Below are 23,773 nucleotides of genomic sequence, written 5' to 3'. Positions count from 1 at the left end.
AATGATTTAAGGTTAGTTTAATGATTGAATAGCCATTGGAAAACCAGATGTAGCCTATTATTGACTGCATTAAACAAGCTAACAATGCTTAAAGGAGAAGAAATTATGTTTTTTGATGGAAACATTTCAGGATTTCTTTCCATATGGTAGACTTCTATGGTGCCCCAGAGTTTGAACTTCCAAAATGCAGTTTCAAAGGGCTCTAAATGATCCCAGCCAAGGAAGAAGTGTCTTATCTAGCAAAACGATCGGTTATTTTCTAAAAACATTTACAATTTATATATCGTTTAGAGCCCTTTGAAGCTGCATTTTGGAAGTTCAAACTCTGGGGCACCATAGAAGTCCATTATATGGAAAGAATTCCTGAAATGTTTTCCTCAAAAAACAATTTCTTTACGACTGAAGAAAGAACGACATGAACATCTTGGATGACAAGGGGGTGAATATATTATCTGTAAAATTTTTTCTGAAAGTGAACTACTCCTTTAACAAAACATCAATTATACAAAGCCGTTACAAACTATACATGCTTATGTACCATGTACTATTTCACACCTGCATCCCACATACTCCGTTTGCAGTGTTTTTTCTTGTGCACATGATAAATATTCATTCGATGCGTTCAGAGCGGTACGATCGTTTCCGTCTTTTTTTTTAACATTGCTGAATTAAAGTAAAAGAGCATTGCTCACAATAAAAATGTACTTGGATTGGTACGAAATATAATAATTATGCATAAATGCATATAATTAAAATAGTTTAGACACTTTTAGAAAAACATGGTAAACAATGCCACTCGTGGAGTTAGAAAACCCAAGTTCTTTTTATGACTTGCAGGATTACTGTGCAAAAGAAAAGGCACTATACGATTGTTTATGTCAGTGGTACCTAAGTTTTAATTTTAGCCTACTACCTTTTACCATAAGAAAAGTAGACTGTCTTTACATATTTTGCCACTTGCTTGAGCATCCTAATATATAAATCAGTACAGAAGTAAAAATGCATTTACTAATATTGCGCTTAAATGTGAATATGTCTATAAATGATAGTATTGATATGAAATTCACTATATGGAGAGAAATCCTGAAATGTTTTCTTCAAAAAACAATTTCTTTACAAATGAAGACAGACATGAACATCTTGGATGGCAAGGGGGTGTCTAAATTATCTGTAAATTCTTGCTCTGGAACTGAATTTCTCCTTTAATTTTAATAACAGATGATTCTGGAAACACCCTTATTTAGGGTGTTTTCAGATTACCATTATAACACCATTAACATTAGATTAACATTATAACATCACACGTGTTTTAAGTAAAATTCTTTGCATTTATATTTGATTGTACATAATCATAGCTCAAAACCTAGAATAAATAAATTAATAAACACCTTAGCTTAAGTGCTTTTAAGGTGATGATTTCAGTTTTTATTCAATCTGATGCAACATTTCATCAGAGGATTTAACTCCGAGCACACTGTACACGTCAAACAGGTTCAACCTTTATTTACATAAAAAAAAAATACCTTGACTCCAGGGAAGGTGACAGCTGATGAAGCGTAAGAGCCGATCATCAGCGACAGCACAGTGGAACTCAGACTTCCAAACATGTTTGGCAGCTATCAAAAGGAAGAGAGGAAAAGCTTAGTTATCAGTATTGGAAAATCATAAATGCAGCAGAGTCTACACTTGCAATGATTTCATGGAAAAACCCATCACCTTGATGCGGAGGCATCCGGGTGGTTGCTTAATGGCGTAAATCAAGTGTGAACAGAACATAATGTCTAACTGCAAGTATAAGCATCAGTGATAGGTGATGCACAAGTGTAAAATGCACACATTGCACAATAAATGTGACCCTGGAGCACAAAACCAGTCTTAAGTCGCTGGGGTATATTTGTAGCAATAGCCAAAAATACATTGTATGGGTCAAAATTATTGATTTTTCTTTTATGTCAAAAATCATTAGGAAATTAAGTAAAGATCATGTTCCATTAAGATTTTTTTTGTAAAATTCCTACTGTAAACCTATCAAAATGTAATTTTTGATTAGTAATATGCATTGTTAAGAACTTAATTTGGACAACTTTAAAAGTGATTTTCTCAGTATTTTGATTTTTTTGCACCCTTAGATTCCAGATTTTCAAATAGATGTATCTCGGCCACATATTGTCCTATCCTAACAAACTATACATCAATAGAAAGTTTATTTATTGAGCTTTCATATTATGTATATATCTCAGTTTTGTAAAATTTAACCTTATGACTGGTTTTGTGGTCCAGGGTCACAAATATGTTTTTTTTTTGAGCAAGCAGTTAGTCCTGCTGTGGATTGTGCATATGTATCAAATTTGTTTTCCACATTTTCCAAGAATCTCCAAGCAGTGCTTAGGTTTTCCAGACTTTTACAAGGATGTGTGAATGTGTTTTACGCCCCTGTGTGAAATGAGAAGGTTAAAAACACTTCTGTGAAAAAGCACATTGGTACTTCCTTGTGATTTTCACACACAAACACGGAGGGCATAACAACCTCAACTTAAACCTGAACTTGTTACAGAAGGCTGCACGCCTCAAACACCAGTACAGTATCCAAAGCAATGTTATTTATTTCTCAGGTGTTCATGTTTGTGCTTAGGAAAATTTTGCATATAACTTTATCTCAGATTTTTCTCATAAATGACCTTATAAAAATATAAATAGACAAAAGAAGCAATAAAAGCGATAACCTTCTGTGGACAGCACAGCTATGAAAATAAATTAGGTAAAGTGGTGTCATCTGATAGGAAAAAAAACTCATGTGCCTGAATGATAGATGCAAGTGATGTTATACATGCACCGAAAAGAGAAACGGACCTAAGATAGAACCCTGAGGTACACCAATGGCAATTTGACCTTGGAAGAATTTGCTGAAGGTACATAAAAAGTCAATTATTGACAAAGTGAGAGTATAAAACAATAAAAGCTATAACATTGCTATGAATAGCATGGCTCACATCATATGGAATGAGTCACTCTACCAGTCAAAAGTTTTTAAACAGGAAGATTTGTAATGTTTTTTTAAAGAAGGCTATTTTGCCCACTAAGCCTGCATGTGTTTGAACTAAATGTATGGCAAAAACAGTAAAATTCTGAAATACTTTTACTATTTAAAATAACGTTTTTTTATTTGAGTATATTTTTAAAATGTAATTTATAGTAGGATTTCAAGGCTGAATTTTAGTATCATTACTCCAGTCCTTCAGAAATCATTTTAATATGCTAATTTGCTGTTCAAAAACATTTATTATTATTAATACCATGTTGAAAACAGCAGAGTAGAATTTTGTCAGGTTTCTTTGATGAATATAAAGTTCAGAAGAACAGCATTTATTTGAAATAGAAATCTTTTGTAACATCATAAATGTCTTTATCATCACTTTTGATCAAGTTAAAGCATCCTTGCCAAATAAAACTATTAATTTCTATAATAAAAATAAATAAATAATAATAATTATATATATATATATATATATATATATATATATTAGGGGTGGGCATAGATTAATTTTTTTAATCTAGATTAATCTAGATTAAATCTTGGAATTAATCTAGATTAAAATGGCTCATTTGAATTCTGCTGAAGGCATTCAGAATATGTGTGCTACCCAAATCATGACTTAAAGTCTTTGAGAATGGATCATAAAGCTCATAAAGCTGTTCTATGATAATTTGTTGATGAAAATAAATTATGTTCAATTAGATGTACTTGTGTTTTCTAACTAACTAACAATGAAATTATTTTTTCTCCCTATTAGATTGTGTTTTTTTTTAACGTCAACACCTACCCAGCCCATTACATGTTACACCGTACTTTTATTTTGACAGGTTGCCGTGAAGTTTCTGTGTCATACAGTATGATATGATGCTAGTTTTCTCAAATGAAACAGTAAAGTGACACTCACAGCAGTTTGGGAGATTGAGTTTATCTGTTCATGTGAGATGAAAATGCCAAAAATTACCGGGAGCGTCACGTGTGTTTCAGTATGAGTGTAGTAAAAGCTCGTCTCCGCAATGCATACATACAGCTAGGCAAACGGAACATATCAGATTCATATTAAAACGGTCTTTTTGCATTTCAGTTTTCACATACACTAGTCCATATCGCGATTTGAATTAAGTGACTGACCAACATTTGATTTATGAATCCAAAAAACGACGAATTTACGTGGCATTTCGCTATAGTAGATTCGGTTTTTATGAATGGAGGACGACGCGATCCCGTCTGTGTTTTGGCGGAGGAGACTTAAACGCGCGACCATATTCTACAGTCTTCGGTATACATCCGCGTTAAACTATCAAGGTGAAAGTCATCATAGCTTGCGTAGTTTAGACCCAGCTCCCAACTCAAATTTGAGAATAGATTAACGGCGATATTTTTTTTATCGCGCGATAAGAGTTTCACGTTAACGCAGCACGTTAACGCCGATAACGGCCCACCACTAATATATATATATATATATATATATATATATATATATATATTACAAACACACATACAGGTATATAATAATAATAATAATAATTATTATTATTATTATCATTATATATGCTGATCTTTGGATCTTTCAATTCAAAGAATCCTGAAGAAAAAAAAAAGTACTCAACTGTTTTAAATACCGATGATTACGATAAGAATAATAATAATTCAAAAAAAGGTTTCTTGAATAGTAAATCAGCATATTCAAATGATTTCTGAAGGATCATGTGACACTGAAGCCTGGAGTAACGATGCTGAAAATTCAGCTTTGAACACAGAAATGAATTACATTTTAAAGTTTACTCAAATACAAAGCAGCTCTTTTAAATAGTACAAATATTTCACAATATTACCGTTTTATGTATTTTGAATAAAATAAATGCAGGCTTGGTAAGCAGAAGATAATTCTTTACAAAAAAAAAAAAAAAAAAGAAGAAGCCCACACACAAACAACATTAAAAATATTACAGTTCAAAAGCACTTGACAAGATGTTCGTGTACACAGCGTGTACTTATTATAGTAATTAAAATAACTAGGTAATAACTCTGTACTAACCCTGAACCTGCCTCTGAACCTAACCCTACCCCATGTAGTTAGCTTTTATTACCAGTACTTTCATAGGCAAGTACATTTTAAGTACATGTAAGTACATGCACTGTACCATAAAGCGCAACCGGTAAAGCAATGCGTCATGGCATAGCAGTGATAAGAACAATCATGTGACTGCATAACAGATGCCAGTGATGGCAAACAAACGAGTAGGGGACCCACCACAGAGCCTTGAGCTACACCAAATGTAATTTGCTCATGTAAAAAAAAAAAATCCATATTTAAATCTATAAATTCTGATTTCAGACTTTCTGAAACAGTGTGAAACTGTAAAGTTAGTGAGGCCCTTTGCTTAGAACAGTGTTTCTCAACCTTGGTCCTGGGCGCCCCCCAAACACTGCACATTTTGTATGTCTTGCTTATCTGACGCACCCATTTCAGGTCTTGGAGATGTTTTCTAATGAGCTGATGAGTGCAATCAGCTGTGCTTGATTAGAGAGAGCACCCAGGACCAGGGTTGAGAAACACTGGCTTAGAAGAAACATATTGAGCAAAAGTTTCCATGTGCTCTCGCCTTCATTTCATTGCGGTCTAGGACAAATAGTTGAAGGAGACATTCACCTCCGGAACAAAAATGTACAGATAATGTACTCACCCACCTGTCATTCAAGATGCTCAAGTCTTTCTTTCTTCAGTCGTAGTGAAATTGTTTTTTTGAGGAAAACGTTTCAGGATTTTTCTCTGTATTATGGACTTCTATGGTGCCCCGAGTTTGAACTTCCAAAATGCAGTTTAAGTGCAGCTTCAAAGGGCTCTAAACGATCCTAGCCGAGGAAGAAGGTCTTATCTAGCGAAATGATCAATTGTTTTCTAAAAAAAAAAAAAAAAAATTATATACTTTTTAACCTCATGCGCTTGGTTTAGAGCCCTTTGAAGCTGCATTTTGGAAGTTCAAACTCGGGGCACCATAGAAGTCCATTATATGGAGAGAAATCCTGAAATGTTTTCTTCAAAAAAAAAAAAAAATTCTTTACGACTGAAGAAAGACATAAACGCCTTGGATGACAAAGGGGTGAGTAAATTATCTGTAAACTTTTTCCAGGAAGTGAACTTCTCCTTCTAGGTTCATATTAAAGTGCCCCTATTATGCCATTTTAAAGGTAGTTAATATTGTTGTAATAGTCTCTTAAAACAGGTTTACATGTATGCAAGTTCAAAAAACACTTTAGTTTTCTCCAAAATTAGATTTATTTTTACCCCGTTTCTAAATGATTCGTAAACGACTCGTTTGAAGCAGTTCGAAGAATCAGTCTCTCTAAACCCCTCCTTTCAGTGAGCCCTCACTGCTGTGATTAGTCAGATGGTGCAGTCCTTTTGGATTGGTCTACCGCTTCAGCGCAAAACGAAACGCCTATTGGCATAACTGAATGACAGCTGCGGAGACCTGTTAATGCATAGAAAAGATAGCCTCGATTTTACCCTATCAATTCGAGCCGGAGTCTGATGAAACTGTTGAAGTGTCACATCGACAAGAAACTGTTTTGCAAGCACGACCGGAGCAGGACGTTTCTCAGTGGGTGTCATGTTACAATTTGCTTTTGTAAGCGAACCGGACACATCTCTACGTTGTGAACTTCAACACTGTACAATCCATAGCACTGCGTTAAGCCATCGTTTATCATTATCATTACTTAAACTAATAAGGCAGACAGACAGTCAAGCTGCATCAATCACAAGACTTTTTAGACTACATTGCACTCACAGCTGAACAACAGAACTACAGAAACGCAAGTTAGCCGGTTACCAAGACATGTGCGGGGTTGTTACACACCATAACGTACACAAAGACGTATTTTGAACGATCGCTAGAAAATACAATTATTAATCATACTTACAGGTAGAAGTTCAGAGGAGCAAGCCGGTCCAAATAAACTGGGCACTGATCCATTTTTTAAAACCAAGCGTTTGGTGAATCTCGCGTTGTAACGTTACTCCCCAAGATTGGAAAAGCAGTCATCAGTAAAATGACGCGAACACAACACAAGATTGGCATTGGACTGCTGAGGTGTTGAAAAAATTAATGTTAACCACTCATTCTTGATAGTTTCATCTTTCGGAAGGGCATATAAAACAAATTCACTCTCACAGGCTGTCACAGCGCAGGGCGTCTTCTTGACATGATGTAATCCACTTGAAAGTGGTAGGCCTACTGTTTGTGGGCGGGCAAGTTGTTCGCGAAATTGAATGTGGGCGGACATTACACAAATGTGTAGCTCGTGACGTGTGGCCGTTACAGAAAAAAGAGTCGAATTGCTGACGACTCGTTTAGGCGAATGTGAGCCGACTCTTTTTTTTGTTAGACAAAAACTTTATTTATAGTGCACTGTCGGCGTCACAACTTTGCAGATAGTTTATGTTCACATACAGCTACATGACCCACTACATGAAATATCATATTTGAAAAGGCATAATAGGGGCACTTTAAAATCTCTGAATTATGATTTCACACTTGAGCGTGAGGTTAGTGAAGCCCTTTGCTTAGAAGAAACATCTTGTGCAAAAGTTTCCATGAGCTCTCGCCTTCATATCACTGCGGTCTAATTGAGGACAAATAGTTAAAGGAGAACTCCGGTGTGATTTTGACCTAAAGTGTATTGAATCATGATACCGAGTGTGAACGTACCTTGCATATCTCATCTCGTCTTGTCCACTGCTGTCCGAAATCTGGGGTCAGTTAGCCGATGCTCACAACAGCTTGTCAATGAAAGTCAATCGGGCATCGAAGGAGCCATGTAAATAAATCACTGTTTTACGCCATTTACGAGGCACAAAGTAGCTCCACACTTCATTGGTAGACTTCCAAGGGCCCTGACATTTAAAACGAGACATTGAGAACTCAGAAAAAGCACCGGTAGTTTATTTACAAGTAGATTTATACAGACAGTAACTGCAAGAAGTTTAGCGCCCGCCGCCATCTTAAATGTAGTCACGATAAGTCGAGTGTCGAGCACCAAGGAAACTACAACCTGATACGTTGATAAGCTGATAAATTCCTTGGTGCTCGACACTCGACTTATCGTGACTACATTTAAGATGGCGGCGGGCGCTAAACTTCTTGCAGTTACTGTCTGTATAAATCTACTTGTAAATAAACTACCGGTGCTTTTTATGAGTTCTCAATGTCTCGTTTTAAATGTCAGGGCCCTTGGAAGTCTACCAATGAAGTGTGGAGCTACTTTGTGCCTCGTAAATGGCGTAAAACAGTGATTTATTTACATAGCTCCTTCGATGCCCGATTGACTTTCATTGACAAGCTGTTGTGAGCATCGGCTAACTGACCCCAGATTTCGGACAGCAGTGGACAAGACGAGATGAGATATGCAAGGTACGTTTACACTCGGTATCATGATTCAATACACTTTAGGTCAAAATCACACCGGAGTTCTCCTTTAAGGGATTAAAAAAGGATCTCATTTGTGATTGGTCTTTCTAAAAGGTACGAAGGCTTCTTACTAATTTAAAGGAACTGGAAAAAAAACACACACACAAAGTCATGGAGGTCACTGGCTTGTAGAGTACAGCATGTGGAAGGTGGAAAAGGGTAAATAAATTGATAAGAGTGAAATCAGTTGCTAGTGTCTCCATGCTGGTAGTAATTCTCTGTTGCTTTTCTCAGAAGTGTACAACAGGATGTGGAATAAAGCAGTGTTTGTTGTCACATGTAGGGCAGCATGCACTACTAACTCTAGATGAACCGTGTGTATGCACAAGGATAAGTGTGTGTTGGAAACGCATGACAGCGGTGGGCTATTTGAGGGCAGCTGATATATATATATATAGTCATGCTTTCCCACGGCAGGTGATATGACGAAAGGTGTGGAAAGTCACAATCTGTTTGTTGATGAGTGCCGGTGCAACGTCTGTGCCCTTGTCTGTTTCAGCTAGAGGTTGATGGGAGGGACAGGGGGCGTAAGAGAAGGAGTGTGAGCTGTTAGCCTTTTGATTGGTGGGCAATGAAAAAGCCAGAATTTCTCCTTCGGTCATGTGCACCGGTCGTCTGACTGGCCCGTACACATAAATACACACACCCACAACACCTGTCCGGACAAAATAAACTTCAAAAAGCTTTGTGTGACAGCTGCGCCGCGAAACATGCAAGTCACCGCAGGTGTCCGCGACCCCATATGTGACCCTGGACCACAAAACCAGTCATAAGGTTAAATTTGACAAAACTGAGATTTATACACCATATGAAAGCTCAATAAATAAGCTTTCTATTGATGTATGGTTTGTTAGGATAGGACAATATTTGACTGAGATACATCTGTTTGAAATCAGAAATCTGAGGATGCAAAAAAATCAAAAAGACTGAGAAAATCACCTTTAAAGTTGTCCAAATTAGGTTCTTAACAATGCATATTACAAATCAAAAATTACATTTTGATATGTTTACAGTAGGAATTTTACAAAAAATCTTCATGGAACATGAACTTTACTTAATTTCCTAATGATTTTTGGCATAAAAGAAAAATCAAAAATTTTGACCCATGCAATGTATTTTTGGCTATTGCTACAAATATACCCCAGCGACTTAAGACTGGTTTTGTGGTCCAGGGTCACATATGCTTCCCTCTTCCTCTACCGTTTTCTCTTTTTTTCTTACCGTGAGAGATGTGAAGGTCAGACAGATCCCTCCGAAGCCATTGAGTGAAAGAGCCAGAAAAATGAGCGCAGAGAGGACTAGGAAAAAAAGGCACAAACCATCATTACACAATTAAAACACAGTGGCAAACACTGCGAAAAATGCTTTTCTTACTTAGATTTTTTTTTGTCTTGTTTCCAGGTAAAATATCTAAAAATTCTTAAAACAAGAAGGATTTTCTAGACGAGTAAACAATGGTCTTGTTGTCCGTTTTTGCTTGCAACAAGCAAAATAACCTGCCAATGGGGTAAGCTAAATAATTTCTGCTTGAAATAAGATTATTTTGCTTTGCTTTACTTAATTTGGAACTTTTCTGAAAACAAGACAATTACACTGCAAAAAAATGCTTTTCTTAGTTAGATTTTTTTTTTGTCTTGTTTCCAGGCAAAATATCTAAAAAAAAAAAAAATTAAATCTAGAAGGATTTTCTAGATAAGTAAAATTATTATCTTGGTTTTAGAAAAAAATAAGTTAAAATTAAGTGAGCTTTTGCTTGCAACAAGCAAAATAAAATGCCAGTGGGGTAAGAAAAATAATCTAGTTTTGTGTTTGAAATAAGATTGTTTTTCATTACCCCACTTTTTTTTCTGAAAACAAGAAAATTTTTACTTGTCTAGAAAGTCCTTGTTGATTTAAGAATTTTTTGATATTTTGACTGGAAACAAGACAAAAAAAAATCTAACTAAGAAAAGCATTTTTTGCAGTGTAATTGTCTTGTTTTCAGAAAAATGAAGGAATGAGCACTTCTGTTAAGTCACCAAAGTGGTAAAATAATGGCTTATATTTAAAGGCAGCAATAATCAAAACAAGTCACTTTAAGTAATAAAATTATTATTCCTACTGAATAAAAAAAAAATTAATTGCTCAAATTGGAAATTTCAAATTATGAAATTGTAATTATTCAATTAACTGAATTCCTACACTACCCGTCAAAAGTTTGTGAACAGCAAGATATATATATATATATATTTTTAGTCTCTTCTGCTCACCAAGCCTGCATTTATTTGCTCCAAAGTACAGACAAAAATATATAAAATAGTGAAATATTTTTACTTTTTAAAATAACTGTTTTCTATTTGAATACATTTTAAAATGTAATTTATTCCTGTGATTTCAAAGATGAATTTTCAGCATCATTAGTCCAGTCTTCAGTGTCACATGATCCTTCAGAAATCAGTCTAATATACTGATTTGCTGTTCAAGAAACATTTTTTGTTATTATTATCAATATTTAAAATGGTTGAGTACATTTTTTCAGGATTCTTTGATGAAAAGGGTAATAAATTATAGAAATAAATACATTTAGCAAGGATGCTTTAAATTGATCAAAAGTGATTCTAAAAACATTTATAAATGTTACATTTATAATGCTGTTCTTCTGAACTTTCTATTTATCAAAGAAACCTGAAAAAAGATTCTGCTCAGCAGTTGTCAACAATAATAATAATAATAATTATTATTATGAGAATAAGAGTAATGTATAATATGCAGCAAATCAGAATATTAGAACGATTTCTGAAGGATCTGAAGGCTAAAAATTCAGCTGTAAAATCACAGAAATAAATTACATTTTAAATTATATTCAAATAGAAAACAGTTTTTAAATTAGTAAAAATATTTCACAATTTTGCTGTGCATTAAATGAAATAAATGCAGGCTTGGTGAGCAAAAGAGAAAAAAAAACATTACAAATCTTACAGTTCAAAAACGTTTGACTGGCAGTGTATGAATAATTATAAATAATAATAACAATAATAAACAATGCTTTGAATGTTAAATGTTATATTACTGTAATTTGGAGATTCTTTGTGTATTTTTCATTTGCACACTCACCTTCCGGTTGATAGGCCGATACGGACATCATCATACAAGAGAATGCAAAACATGCACTAAAATAAAACAAAACAAATCATGAGTGATTATTAAATAAACGCACACAGACCAAGCCAGCATTGTAAATGTAATTGTATACACAGTATTTATTTAATGACACTTTTATATAAACATCAGTCAGTGTTTTGAAGTGCACAAAGTCATGTGGAGATTTCATGACTCAGCTGCATTCTTAAAAAATGTGTCGTTTCCTGCTTGTCAAACACCGTAAGCACTGAGCATTAATGTGTAGGTGTGCATTCACCTTCCACCAAGGCGCAGTGGCCTGGGGCCAAACCGGTCCATCAGTATACCCAACGGCAAAGTGGCGGCACTGAGCAGAAATGAGCCAATGGTGAAGCCCAAGTTTAGCATTTCTTCCTGTTCCACACAACTCAGCCATTCATCTGGTTCACTAGAGTTTACACTCACATTCTTATTTTCTATAGAAAGAGAGAGAGAGGAGGTCAATGAAAGCAAGAGACACAGACTTTATTAAGTTTTAAAGTCTTCACGCAGTTCAAGTTTCCATGCAACTCCGGCTCGGATTTCTTTTTGTGCTTGTTAGTGACCCGTTAAAGGATGGTTGTGATCTGCTTGAGCTTTATGACTGCTTACCTGTGCACAGGTGCGAGTAGAAGCCCTCTCTTTTGAGCATGATGAGCAAAGAGCCCCATCCCAACAGCACGGCCGAACATGACAGATTCTCCAATATAGCTGTGACGGCCATCCACCAGCGCCTCCGGTACGCCTGCAACAGAGACGGAGCCATCTTCCTAGCAGACAGAGAAAAACAGGGTCAGGGATCTGTCAGTAAACACACAGTGGCTTATTTAAAATATTTATGGTTTCTGAAGACACTATTCTGACTTAAACTACATTTTGAGGCCAATTGAGCTACTTCAGCTGATTGACTAGCTGAATCCATTGAGGATTGGATTATTAAAATATGCAAAAAGACTAATCGTTTTGTGGATTTGAGTCACGTTCCCATTCACAAATATTGACAAATACGTAAAAATTAAAAAGATTCATAATGTGACGGTAAATTTATGAATTCCACTCCACAATCATTCTGGTATAATTTAATATGCTTGAATAAATACATAGGCTGCATTATAAATTACATTTATACATGAATAATGCAATACACCTTTATTTATTCATTTAAAAAAAAGGGAGTAGCAAGCCGCATTTATTTGATCAAAAAAACAGTAAAAATGTGAAATATTATTACTGTTTTAAACCATTTTTTTGTGTGAATATACAGTAAAATGTAATTTATTTGTGTGATCAAAGCAGAATTTTTTTTGCATTGTTAATCCAGTCTTTTGTGTTTTTGAAAGAAGTATTTTCTGCTCATTAAGGATGCATTTTTTAAATCAAAAATACAGTAAAAGTGTGAAATATTATTACGATCTAAAACAACTGTTTTCTATGTGAATGTATTGTAAAATGTAATTTATTGCTGTGATCAAAACTGCATTTTAATCATCATTGTGACAATCTGCAATGTTTTTGAATAAGTCTTTTCTCCTCTTCAAGCCTGCATTTGTTTGATCAAAAATGCAGTAAAAAGTGATATAAATTAAATTTATATTTTAAAACAACTGTTTTCTGTGTGAATATCTGTCACAGGGAGTCAGACTGAGACGTGCGGATCCATTTGCAGCATTTATTGAGAATCGTCAACATGCAGGAATAATCACCAGAAAACAGGAACAACGTAGGTAATCCGGGAAACAGTTCAATAGACAGGCAATGGTCGCAATGGCAGGTAGCAGGAATCGTCAACGGGGTACACAGTCCAGAGTCATACACAGAGAATCCAACACAGAGACAAACGCTTATAATTATGACCATAGGAACAACAAGACTTCGCCAGGAAGTGTGTGTGTCTGTGGCTTAAATGCATGTGGGTAAATGTGAAACAGGTGTGTGCAGCAATCAGTTCAGTGGGAAACAAGGAGCAGCTGTGTGTAGTGATTGGTGCAGTGGCTTATGGGGATTGCAGTCCAGAATGTGTGTGCAAGAGTTCATGATGAGAAGACAGACCAGATACATGACAGAGCCCCTCCCCAAGGAGCGGCTTCCAGACGCTCTAACCACCTAATACAACCTGGAGGGTGGTGGAGCGGAGGCGGAACAGGGGGAGGGATGGAGGGCCAGGTCCATGTAGGGGTACTGGAACCCCGAACTGAGGCGGAGCCGACGAAGGGAGAAGCCATGATGGAGGAAGGGTTGGCTCCTGCATGGGGCCGACCGACGGAGGTGGAGCCGGTGGAGCCCGAGGCGGAACCGGAGAGTCGATGGTCCTGGGCGACACAGAGGATCCGGAGGGCCAAGGCGGAACCCAAGGCTCTGGCGACCCCGGCGGAGATGGAGGTCCGGAGGTACGCAGCGGAGCCGGAGTGACAGAGGATCGAGGCTGTGCCCACGGGAGGGAGGAGGTCCACAGAGCCGGCAGGACGGAGTGACGAGGCGCAGCCGGAGGAGTAGAGTCCAGAGGCGAAGGTGGGGCGACGACTGACCGGGGCGGAGCCGGAGAGACGATGGAGCCCGGAGGAGCTGGTGGGCCGACGGCCGACAACGGAGACGAGGGAGCACAGAGCCGGGGTGGAGCCGCAGGGTCGGAGGGCCGAGGTGGAGTCCAGGACTCTGAGACTGGAGGTGATGGTGAGGGGTCCTTCAGTCTGGACACCGATGGAGACTGGCAGTCCCACGGCAAGTCCTCTGCACCGAAGGTGGGATGTGGGTGAGCAGAGGGACTGTCAGGAGACAGAGGTGGCGGAACTGGAGCAGCAGGGAGGGTGGGTGGGAACAGTCCATGCATGAGCTCCGTGACCAGAACCGGGCAGACAGGAATCTCAGGACGACTGGATGGAACCAGCGGAGTCTCTGGAAGGCAGGGCTGAACCAGCGGAGTCTCTGGAAGGCAGGGCTGAACCAGCGGAGTCTCTGGAAGGCAGGGCTGAACCAGCGGAGTCTCTGGAAGGCTGGGCGGAACCAGCGGAGTCTCTGGAAGGCTGGGCAGAACCAGCGGAGTCTCTGGAAGGCTGGGCGGAACCAGCGGAGTCTCTGGAAGGCTGGGCGGAACCAGCGGAGTCTCTGGAAGGCAGGGCTGAACCAGCGGAGTCTCTGGAAGGCTGGGCGGAACCAGCGGAGTCTCTGGAAGGCTGGGCGGAACCAGCGGAGTCTCTGGAAGGCTGGGCGGAACCAGCGGAGTCTCTGGAAGGCTGGGAGAAACCAGCGGAGGCTCTGGAAGGCCGGGCGGAACCAGCGGAGTCTCTGGAAGGCTGGGCGGAACCAGCGGAGTCTCTGGAAGGCAGGGCGGAACTAGCGGAGTCTCTGGAAGGCTGGGCGGAACCAGCGGAGGCTCTGGAAGGCTGGGAGAAACCAGCGGAGGCTCTGGAAGGCCGGGCGGAACCAGCGGAGGCTCTGGAAGGCCGGGCGGAACCAGCGGAGGCTCTGGAAGGCCGGGCGGAACCAGCGGAGGCTCTGGAAGGCCGGGCGGAACCAGCGGAGGCTCTGGAAGGCCGGGCGGAACCAGCGGAGGCTCTGGAAGGCCGGGCGGGACCAGCGGAGGCTCTGGAAGGCCGGGCGGGACCAGCGGAGGCTCTGGAAGGCCGGGCGGGACCAGCGGAGGCTCTGGAAGGCCGGGCGGAACCAGCGGAGGCTCTGGAAGGCCGGGCGGAACCAGCGGAGGCTCTGGAAGGCCGGGCGGAACCAGCGGAGGCTCTGGAAGGCCGGGCGGAACCAGCGGAGGCTCTGGAAGGCCGGGCGGAACCAGCGGAGGCTCTGGAAGGCCGGGCGGAACCAGCGGAGGCTCTGGAAGGCCGGGCGGGACCAGCGGAGGCTCTGGAAGGCCGGGCGGGACCAGCGGAGGCTCTGGAAGGCCGGGCGGGACCAGCGGAGGCTCTGGAAGGCCGGGCGGGACCAGCGGAGGCTCTGGAAGGCCGGGCGGGACCAGCGGAGGCTCTGGAAGGCCGGGCGGGACCAGCGGAGGCTCTGGAAGGCCGGGCGGGACCAGCGGAGGCTCTGGAAGGCCGGGCGGGACCAGCGGAGGCTCTGGAAGGCCGGGCGGGACCAGCGGAGGCTCTGGAAGGCCGGGCGGGACCAGCGGAGGCTCTGGAAGGCCGGGCTGAACCAGCGGAGGCTCTGGAAAGCTGGGCTGAACCAGCGGAGGCTCTGGAAGGACGGGCTGAACCAGCAGAGGCTCTGGAGAACTGGACGACCCCAGCGGAGACTCTGGAAGAGCAGCCATCTTGTACAATGGCTCTGGAAGGGGGCCCATCTTGAGAGCAGACTCTGGAAGGGCAGCCATTTTGCGAACAGAGTCTAGAAGGGAGGTCATCTTGTCAAGAGACTCTAGAAGGGAGGCCATCTTGCTTACAGACTCATGCGGGTCCATATTGTGATGCTGGAGAATAAAGCTGCTGGATCCTTGTAGTGGCGAGGTCTTCTGTCACAAGGAGTCAGACTGAGACGTGCGGATCCATTTGCAGCATTTATTGAGAATCGTCAACATGCAGGAATAATCACCAGAAAACAGGAACAACGTAGGTAATCCGGGAAACAGTTCAATAGACAGGCAATGGTCGCAATGGCAGGTAGCAGGAATCGTCAACGGGGTACACAGTCCAGAGTCATACACAGAGAATCCAACACAGAGACAAACGCTTATAATTATGACCATAGGAACAACAAGACTTCGCCAGGAAGTGTGTGTGTCTGTGGCTTAAATGCATGTGGGTAAATGTGAAACAGGTGTGTGCAGCAATCAGTTCAGTGGGAAACAAGGAGCAGCTGTGTGTAGTGATTGGTGCAGTGGCTTATGGGGATTGCAGTCCAGAATGTGTGTGCAAGAGTTCATGATGAGAAGACAGACCAGATACATGACAATATCGGTTAAAATGTAACGTATTGCTTTGATCAAAGCTACATTTTCAGCATCATTACTCATCTTCAGTGTTTTTGAAAGAAGTCTTTTCAGTTCAAGGCTACATTTATTTGTTCAAAAATACAGCAAAAATGTTAAATATAATTAAGATTTAAAACAACGGTTAAAATGTAATTTATTGCTGTGATCAAAGCTGCATTTTCACCATCATTACTCCAGTCTTCTACGATTTAAAATAAATCTTTCCTGCCCATCAAGACAGCATTTATTTGTTAATTTGATCAAAAATACAGTAAAAATTTGAAATATTATTATGATTTAAAACAACAGTTCTCATGCGAATAGCTATTAAAATGTAATTTATTTCTGTGATCAAAGCTGCATTTTCAGCATCATTACTCCAGTCTTCTACGATTTAAAATAAATCTTTCCTGCCCATCAAGACAGCATTTATTTGTTAATTTGATCAAATATACAGTAAAAATTTGAAATATTATTATGATTTAAAACAACAGTTCTCATGCGAATAGCTATTAAAATGTAATTTATTTCTGTGATCAAAGCTGCATTTTCAGCATCATTACTCCAGTCTTCTACGTTTTAAAAGAAATCTATCCTGCCCATCAAGACAGAAATTTAATCAAAAATACAGAAAAAATTTGAAATATTATTATAATTTAAAACAACAGTTTTTTGTGTGAATATATTGTAAAATCTAATTTATTTGTGTGATCAAAGCTGCATTTTCAGCATCATTACTCATCTTCAGTGTTTTTGAAAGAAGTCTTTTCAGTTCAAGGCTACATTTATTTGTTCAAAAATACAGCAAAAAAGTGAAATATAATTAAGATTTAAAACAACGGTTTTCATGTGAATATCTGTTCTATGTCATTTATTGCTGTGATCAAAGCTGCATTTTCACCATCATTACTCCAGTCTTCTACGATTTAAAATAAATCTTTCCTGCCCATCAAGACAGCATTTATTTGTTAATTTGATCAAAAATACAGTAAAAATTTGAAATATTATTATGATTTAAAACAACAGTTCTCATGCGAATAGCTATTAAAATGTAATTTATTTCTGTGATCAAAGCTGCATTTTCAGCATCATTACTCCAGTCTTCTACGTTTTAAAAGAAATCTATCCTGCCCATCAAGACAGAAATTTAATCAAAAATACAGAAAAAATTCGAAATATTATTATAATTTAAAACAACAGTTTTTTGTGTGAATATATTGTAAAATCTAATTTATTTGTGTGATCAAAGCTGCATTTTCAGCATCATCACTCCAGTCTTCTAAGTTTTTAAAAGAAATCCATCCTGCCCATCAAGATCAAAAATACAGAAAAAAGTGAAATATTATTATAATTTAAAACAACCGTTTTCTGTGCGAATACATAGTAAAATGTCATTTACTGCTGATCAAAGCATCACTACTCCAGTCTTCAGTGTCACATGATGCTTCAGAAATAATTTTAAGATGCTTATTTCCTGCTCAAGAAGCTTTTCTTACTATCATTTTGATGCTCAATATTGTTACATATTTTGTAAGACTCACTGATGATTATTTATTTTTATAAACAGCATTTATTTGACATTGGAATCTTCTGTAACATTAAAAAGGTCTTAACACGACACCCATAAATCTTCATTCTTAAAATCTCTGGGATTTAGCGTGACACGTAAGAGAGAGACACTCCCAAATATTTGCTACAACCAACACGCAAAAGCTTTAGAAACAGGGGGTGTGCTCAACTGATTTGCATGCGCTGCTCTTTTTGTGAAACTATAAAAACCACAAGCAACACAAATCACACGTGCTTTGTTAAATCACAAATTAGACCCCTTAGTTTAGTTATTAAATCAAGGCCAGCACCAAAAAAGGCAGGACAAATTTTAGAGCCAATACATCTATGCTCCAAGTGCGTCAAAGGTTTTGTTTGTAAACGGGGTCGACTTATCCCATGACATGACTCGAAAGGGATCGGTCATTATAACTCAGATAACCAAAACATCCACACACACACACACATAATAAATAAATAAATACAGAAAGATAGATATAAGAATGTGGGTGGGAGAATACAGGCAATCAAAGAGAGATATAAAAAGAAAAGAAAAGAGAAGAAACTGCAGGGATCTCAGCAGGACACAGATTCAGCGTGTTGCGTTTAACACGATTAGACACAGCCCACTAGACGTCTTTGTCCTCAAATGCTGGGCTTATAGATGGATTTTTTGTAACTCACACGCTCTACTAAGGCACGTGCTTAAAATAATCCTCTATTCATATTCTGCTGAATGACGAAAAGCAGGTTTGACGATGGTGATGTTAGAAAGACTCCATCTACATTTGAACAGATCAGAGTTTTCCAGTTTTTCAGGAGAATTCATTCGTAACCAGTTGCATGCATGTGTTTGTTTACACTACGCACAAGGACAGTTTGGAGTATCTTGTGTTTAGTACAAACATTAGGCATCTACTGTAAACCTCTTGGCGTACAGGTGTACGAGCCACATTTCACACATAGCGTGGTTAGAAAGTAACTATTAACAGCTCACTCGACTGGAACGTTTGACATTTAGCGTGTCTGTTTAGTCCCTACGCTCTTGAAAATAAAGGTGCTTCACGATGCCATAGAAGAACCTTTTTTGTCTAAATGGTTCCATAAAGAATCTTTAACATCTGAAGAATATTTCTGCTCTTTGTGGCGAAAAAGGTTCTTTAGATTATAAAAAGGGAAGAAAGAGATGGTTCTTTAAAGACATTTTGAATTAATTGTTCTTTGTGGAATTAAAAATTAGGGATGCACCAAAATGAAAATTCTTGGTCGAAGCCGAACAAAAACATTGAGGTAAAGGGTTTGTATTTTCCCCCCATGTATTTTGCCAGTTTTTTTTTTGTTTGTTTTTTTTTACCATTGCATTAATTTAATTAAAAAAAAAAAAAAAAAATCTATTACAAAACAACAATTAATTTTTTTTTATTTAACATTTTTAACATTTTAGTAGACATTATAGCCTACCAACAAAGCACAATTTAACTTATAATTAATAAGTTAGTGAAATAATATTATTTGGCCATGTTTAAGACCTCCTTCTTGAATCAGGCATGTGTTTTTAATGTACAAATAAATGCAGCCTTGCTGAGCAAAGGAGAATGTTATAATAAATGTATTAATAGAGCTGTTGGAATGATTGTTATCATTATTTTTTGTCTTTATTTTATTTTACAGAACAACAGTAAAATTACAATACTAACATTTATGAATGTTGACTTTTATTTTGGCGGAAACCCACAAGAAGACCTTAGTACTAATTTTTGCTGACAGCAGCAGATTTATGAATGATTCATCAGGCAGATTTTCCTCATGATTTGGATTTCGAACCCTGGCTAAAGAGCTTGTGCAGCGCTATCAGAATAAATACAATTGGTGCGTGTATTAGACAACATAACGTTCTGTAGTTTATTTACGAATGGTTTAAGGCCATTTGGCGATTTTAGTCATCATACAGTAACCAGCAACAACCAGCCCTTTCTCTTCTCATGGACGACATGCGATGCGATACTAAACAGTCTCTCAATTTCTGTGATTGTAATGATTTTTGCATCTTTCTCGGACAGTTTTAAATGCTTCTCCACTGTCGACATGTTTGCTGCATTAGTGTGCGCCTCTATTTGATTGCATCATGTCATTGTTCTGCATAATTTATTCTTCCTTTTTGCATATTCGGCTTTTTTTTTTGCCATTTTCGTCACATTCGGTGCATCCCTACTAAAAATGGTTCTTCTATTGCATCGCTGTGAAGAACCTTTTAAAGCACCTTTTTAAGAGTGCATGAGCAGAGAAACAGAGGATGGCCCCTGTGAAATGCTTTTTTCTGGCCCCAGGCCCAGTGACTTTTTTTTATACATCATTGACCCTGTACATATGAAAGACCATACACACCTTTCTATAAATGTTTATAAGCAGAACACATTTTATAATGGAGTTAAAGTTCCTGTTTAAAAGTCCTGAGAGCATTCAAGATTGAAATATTAAGTTTGACCTTAACTTTTCATTTGTGTCCTCTCTACATTTATGCCTGACCCCAAGTGACCCTCGAGAAAAGTAGTGTAATCAAATCTTTTAAATGGCTGAAAACTGTGAGATATGAACTCAATGGCGAGATATTGAAATTAAATGTTTTGAACCCTATAGGCTCTCTGGTAATAATCGAATCGACTCTTTTCGTGCACTTTAAACTCTTTTAAATGGCCAAATCTTTCATGTTCACAATAACCAAATCGAGTCTTTTTGAAACTTTCTTAACAGACCGTACATCAGAGCAAAGGAAAATTGTCAGATATTAACTCAGAATAGCAATATAACTGGCATTTCTAAGAAGAAAAGTCAAACTGTGAAAATTATCTTTATTACGTGAAGGGGAAAAAAACAGAATCGCAAATAAAAACTTGCAATGTAAACTTGGAATTTTGAGGGGAAAAGTCAGAATTGTGAGATACAAGAATTAAACAAAATGTTTTTAATTCTTTATACACTCTACTAATAATTGAATTAACTCTTCTAGTGCGCTCCTCTGGTGAAAAATCAAACTTTTTCAATGGCCGAATCTTCCATGTTCAACCAATCTTTTCATCTTTTTTTAAGTCTTTTCAAATCTTTCTTATAGACTGTAGATCAAACAAAAGGAAATTGTCAGATATGAACTCGATAGCAAAATAATTGACATTTCTAAGAAGAAAATTCAAATCGTGAAAATTGCCTTTATTTCGTGATGAGGAAAAAAACAGAATCGCGAATAAAAACTTGCAATGTAAACTCGGAATTTTGAGGGGAAAAGTCAAAATTAAATAAATTACATAAAATGTTTTTAATTCTTTATACTCTCTGCTAATAAACAAATTGAATCTTTTCGTGCGCTTTACTGATGAAGAATCAAATCTTTTAGTTTTAAATGGCCGAAACTTCCATGTTCACAATAACCAAATGTTTTCATCTTTTTTAAGTCTTTCCAAATCTTTCTTATAGACTGTAGATCAAACGAAAGGAAAACTGTGAGATATTAACTCAGAATAGGGAGACAACTGACATTTCTAAGAAGAAAAGAGGAATTGTGAAAATAATACAAGTTGCAGTTACAAATGAAAACTCATAATGGAACGTTAAACTGAGATACAATCTCAGAATTAAGAAAACAAATTCAGAATCGTGAGATAAGTCGCAGCTATCTTCTTTGCTTATGCATTTTTTTTTTACATTCCGATTCCAGAATTCCACATTTACCAGAAACAATGAAATCGCATCGTTCGGTTCCCAAGCGTTCTTTGGTTTTAGTCGAATCGATTCCTCACTGAAGATCTAGGAGTAACACGGGAAATGCTTTTGTGGTCCATGTGTACCCCTTCCCGGAACCCGAAACGCCGAGTTCTGCCCTCCCTGTTTGCCCTGAGGACAAAAGGCTACTCTTTCTCAGCGTGTCCCAATGAGAAACAACGCTGGAGTGTCGACTTTCTCGATAGGATTAAACAAACACAAACTTTTCCCTCAGCCGGCGAAATGCTCAAGATCGCGCCATATGCTTGCCACAACTAACGTTAATGTTACAATAAAACACGCCGTTCACAATACACCCAACGTTATCTCATGTAAAAGACATCTGATCTCATTTAAAACAATACACATGAGCGTTTCCAGTTTATGAAATAAAAAAACGGAAAGAAAAAGAAATAAGTAAAACGCGCGAAAAGAGAGACAACATCAAAATTCATTGAGAACATCGCCACGTGTCTCACTGTATTTGTAGTTACCAAAGTCTCTATTTACACTCATCCAAAGAAGAACCCATCAACCCCCAAACGTGTTTGTTCTTAGATCTAATATTTGTGTTTATATAAAACTAAATGTACTAGGAGTTTAATTCAATTTAAACAACTTACTTCATTTTTGTACAGTTTCCAACTGTCAGCCGCGTTTTATTTCCTGGTTTCGGCTCTCAAACAGAAGACAAATGCTACAAATTCTCCTTTGCCGCCAAAGTCGACTTGATAATATTTGAGTTTATCTGCCCTGGGCTCGTGTTTCTTGTATCTTCAAAGCGGCAAGAAAAAGTCTCCAGAAGTCTTCATGCTAACCTCTTATATTTAACAATGATGCAAGAGCAACACCCTCACTATCCCCCTTTTCACTGGTCGCCAGAAACACACGCTCGTTTGTGACTTTGCATCGAGGGCGTACACTTATTAACATACAGTCCCTGTTCTGAAATTAGCCGGTAACATTGTAAACCAATATCAGCGAACCCTTACAAACATTTACCACACAACAGTTGCCTCAGTTAGTAGATATTACAGATATTGCATCATAAATGAAAACAAGGTGTTCTTTAAATATTATTAAAAGTACCAGACCTTCTGTTTTGTTTACTTTTACATCGTTTTTGAGGCGTTAACGTTTTTTAAATAACCGCTTTTGTAGTAGCTAACTTAGTGACTAGCCGTAACTATGGAATTTTAACGATCGCGGTCACCTTGGTAATTTTTGCATTGAGGTTTGTTTGAAAGATTAGCTTTTATTAGCAAACAAACGAAATTTAGTAATGTTATTATGCTTATTTGATGCTTATATGACTTTATTTGAATATTTTACATGTAATTGTTATAATAATATAAACAGCGACCATTAGCCTAGGCTAACGCTACTCAAAATATTTAATCACTAACTTGCAGGATTCATTTTAACCGAATTTGTGTTTCATATATACAGTACTATACAGTGTTGTGGGAATTATTGAAGACACATCGTTTAAATATTAATATATATATATATATATATATATATATATATATATATATATATATATATATATATATATATATATATATATATAAACATACTAAGTTAAATTAAAACAACTTCATTTCTGTGAAACAATTAAAATAATAACAATAACTATAGAAAAGTGTGTCAAGACAAACTTTAAGCTGTCTTGAGAAAGCCAGACCAGAACGTTTTAAAAGTTTAAACCTTGTGCGACATTATAGACATTTTTGTCCATTTCAGTTTTTTTTTTAATTATTATTATTATTACTTTTTTTGTTATAAGTGTGCCTATTAATGCCAACTGCACACATTTTGGCTCAGGTGTTTATTTTTATTGAAATTTTAATATTTCACCCTCATTTCCTTAAAAAAAAATCAATTTCACTCTCCAAAAAAAAAAAAAAAAAA

At 37.9% G+C, this 23,773-nt stretch overlaps 1 protein-coding gene across 1 annotated transcript in view; it reads right to left on the bottom strand.

The window, feature by feature from the left end:
• The window catches only part of slc43a1a (solute carrier family 43 member 1a), a 35,809-nt gene extending 13,086 nt beyond the window's left edge, over positions 1-22,723 (bottom strand). Inside the window, exons 1-6 of the mRNA XM_073820551.1 lie at positions 22,483-22,723; positions 12,256-12,413; positions 11,903-12,080; positions 11,599-11,654; positions 9,727-9,803; positions 1,524-1,616 (exon numbers count right to left, since the gene is read on the bottom strand). Coding sequence (XP_073676652.1) covers positions 1,524-1,616; positions 9,727-9,803; positions 11,599-11,654; positions 11,903-12,080; positions 12,256-12,413; positions 22,483-22,487 — 567 coding nt within the window. The 5' untranslated portion in view covers positions 22,488-22,723. The remainder of the gene's footprint in view (positions 1-1,523; positions 1,617-9,726; positions 9,804-11,598; positions 11,655-11,902; positions 12,081-12,255; positions 12,414-22,482) is intronic.
• Between the last annotated feature and the right edge of the window lie 1,050 nt (positions 22,724-23,773).

The sequence above is a fragment of the Garra rufa genome, chromosome 16 (genome assembly GCF_049309525.1).
Source record: "Garra rufa chromosome 16, GarRuf1.0, whole genome shotgun sequence".
Classification (NCBI taxonomy): domain Eukaryota; kingdom Metazoa; phylum Chordata; class Actinopteri; order Cypriniformes; family Cyprinidae; genus Garra; species Garra rufa.
The sequence above is the reverse complement of the archived record's forward strand: the minus strand, read 5'-3'. Positions and strand labels throughout refer to the sequence as shown.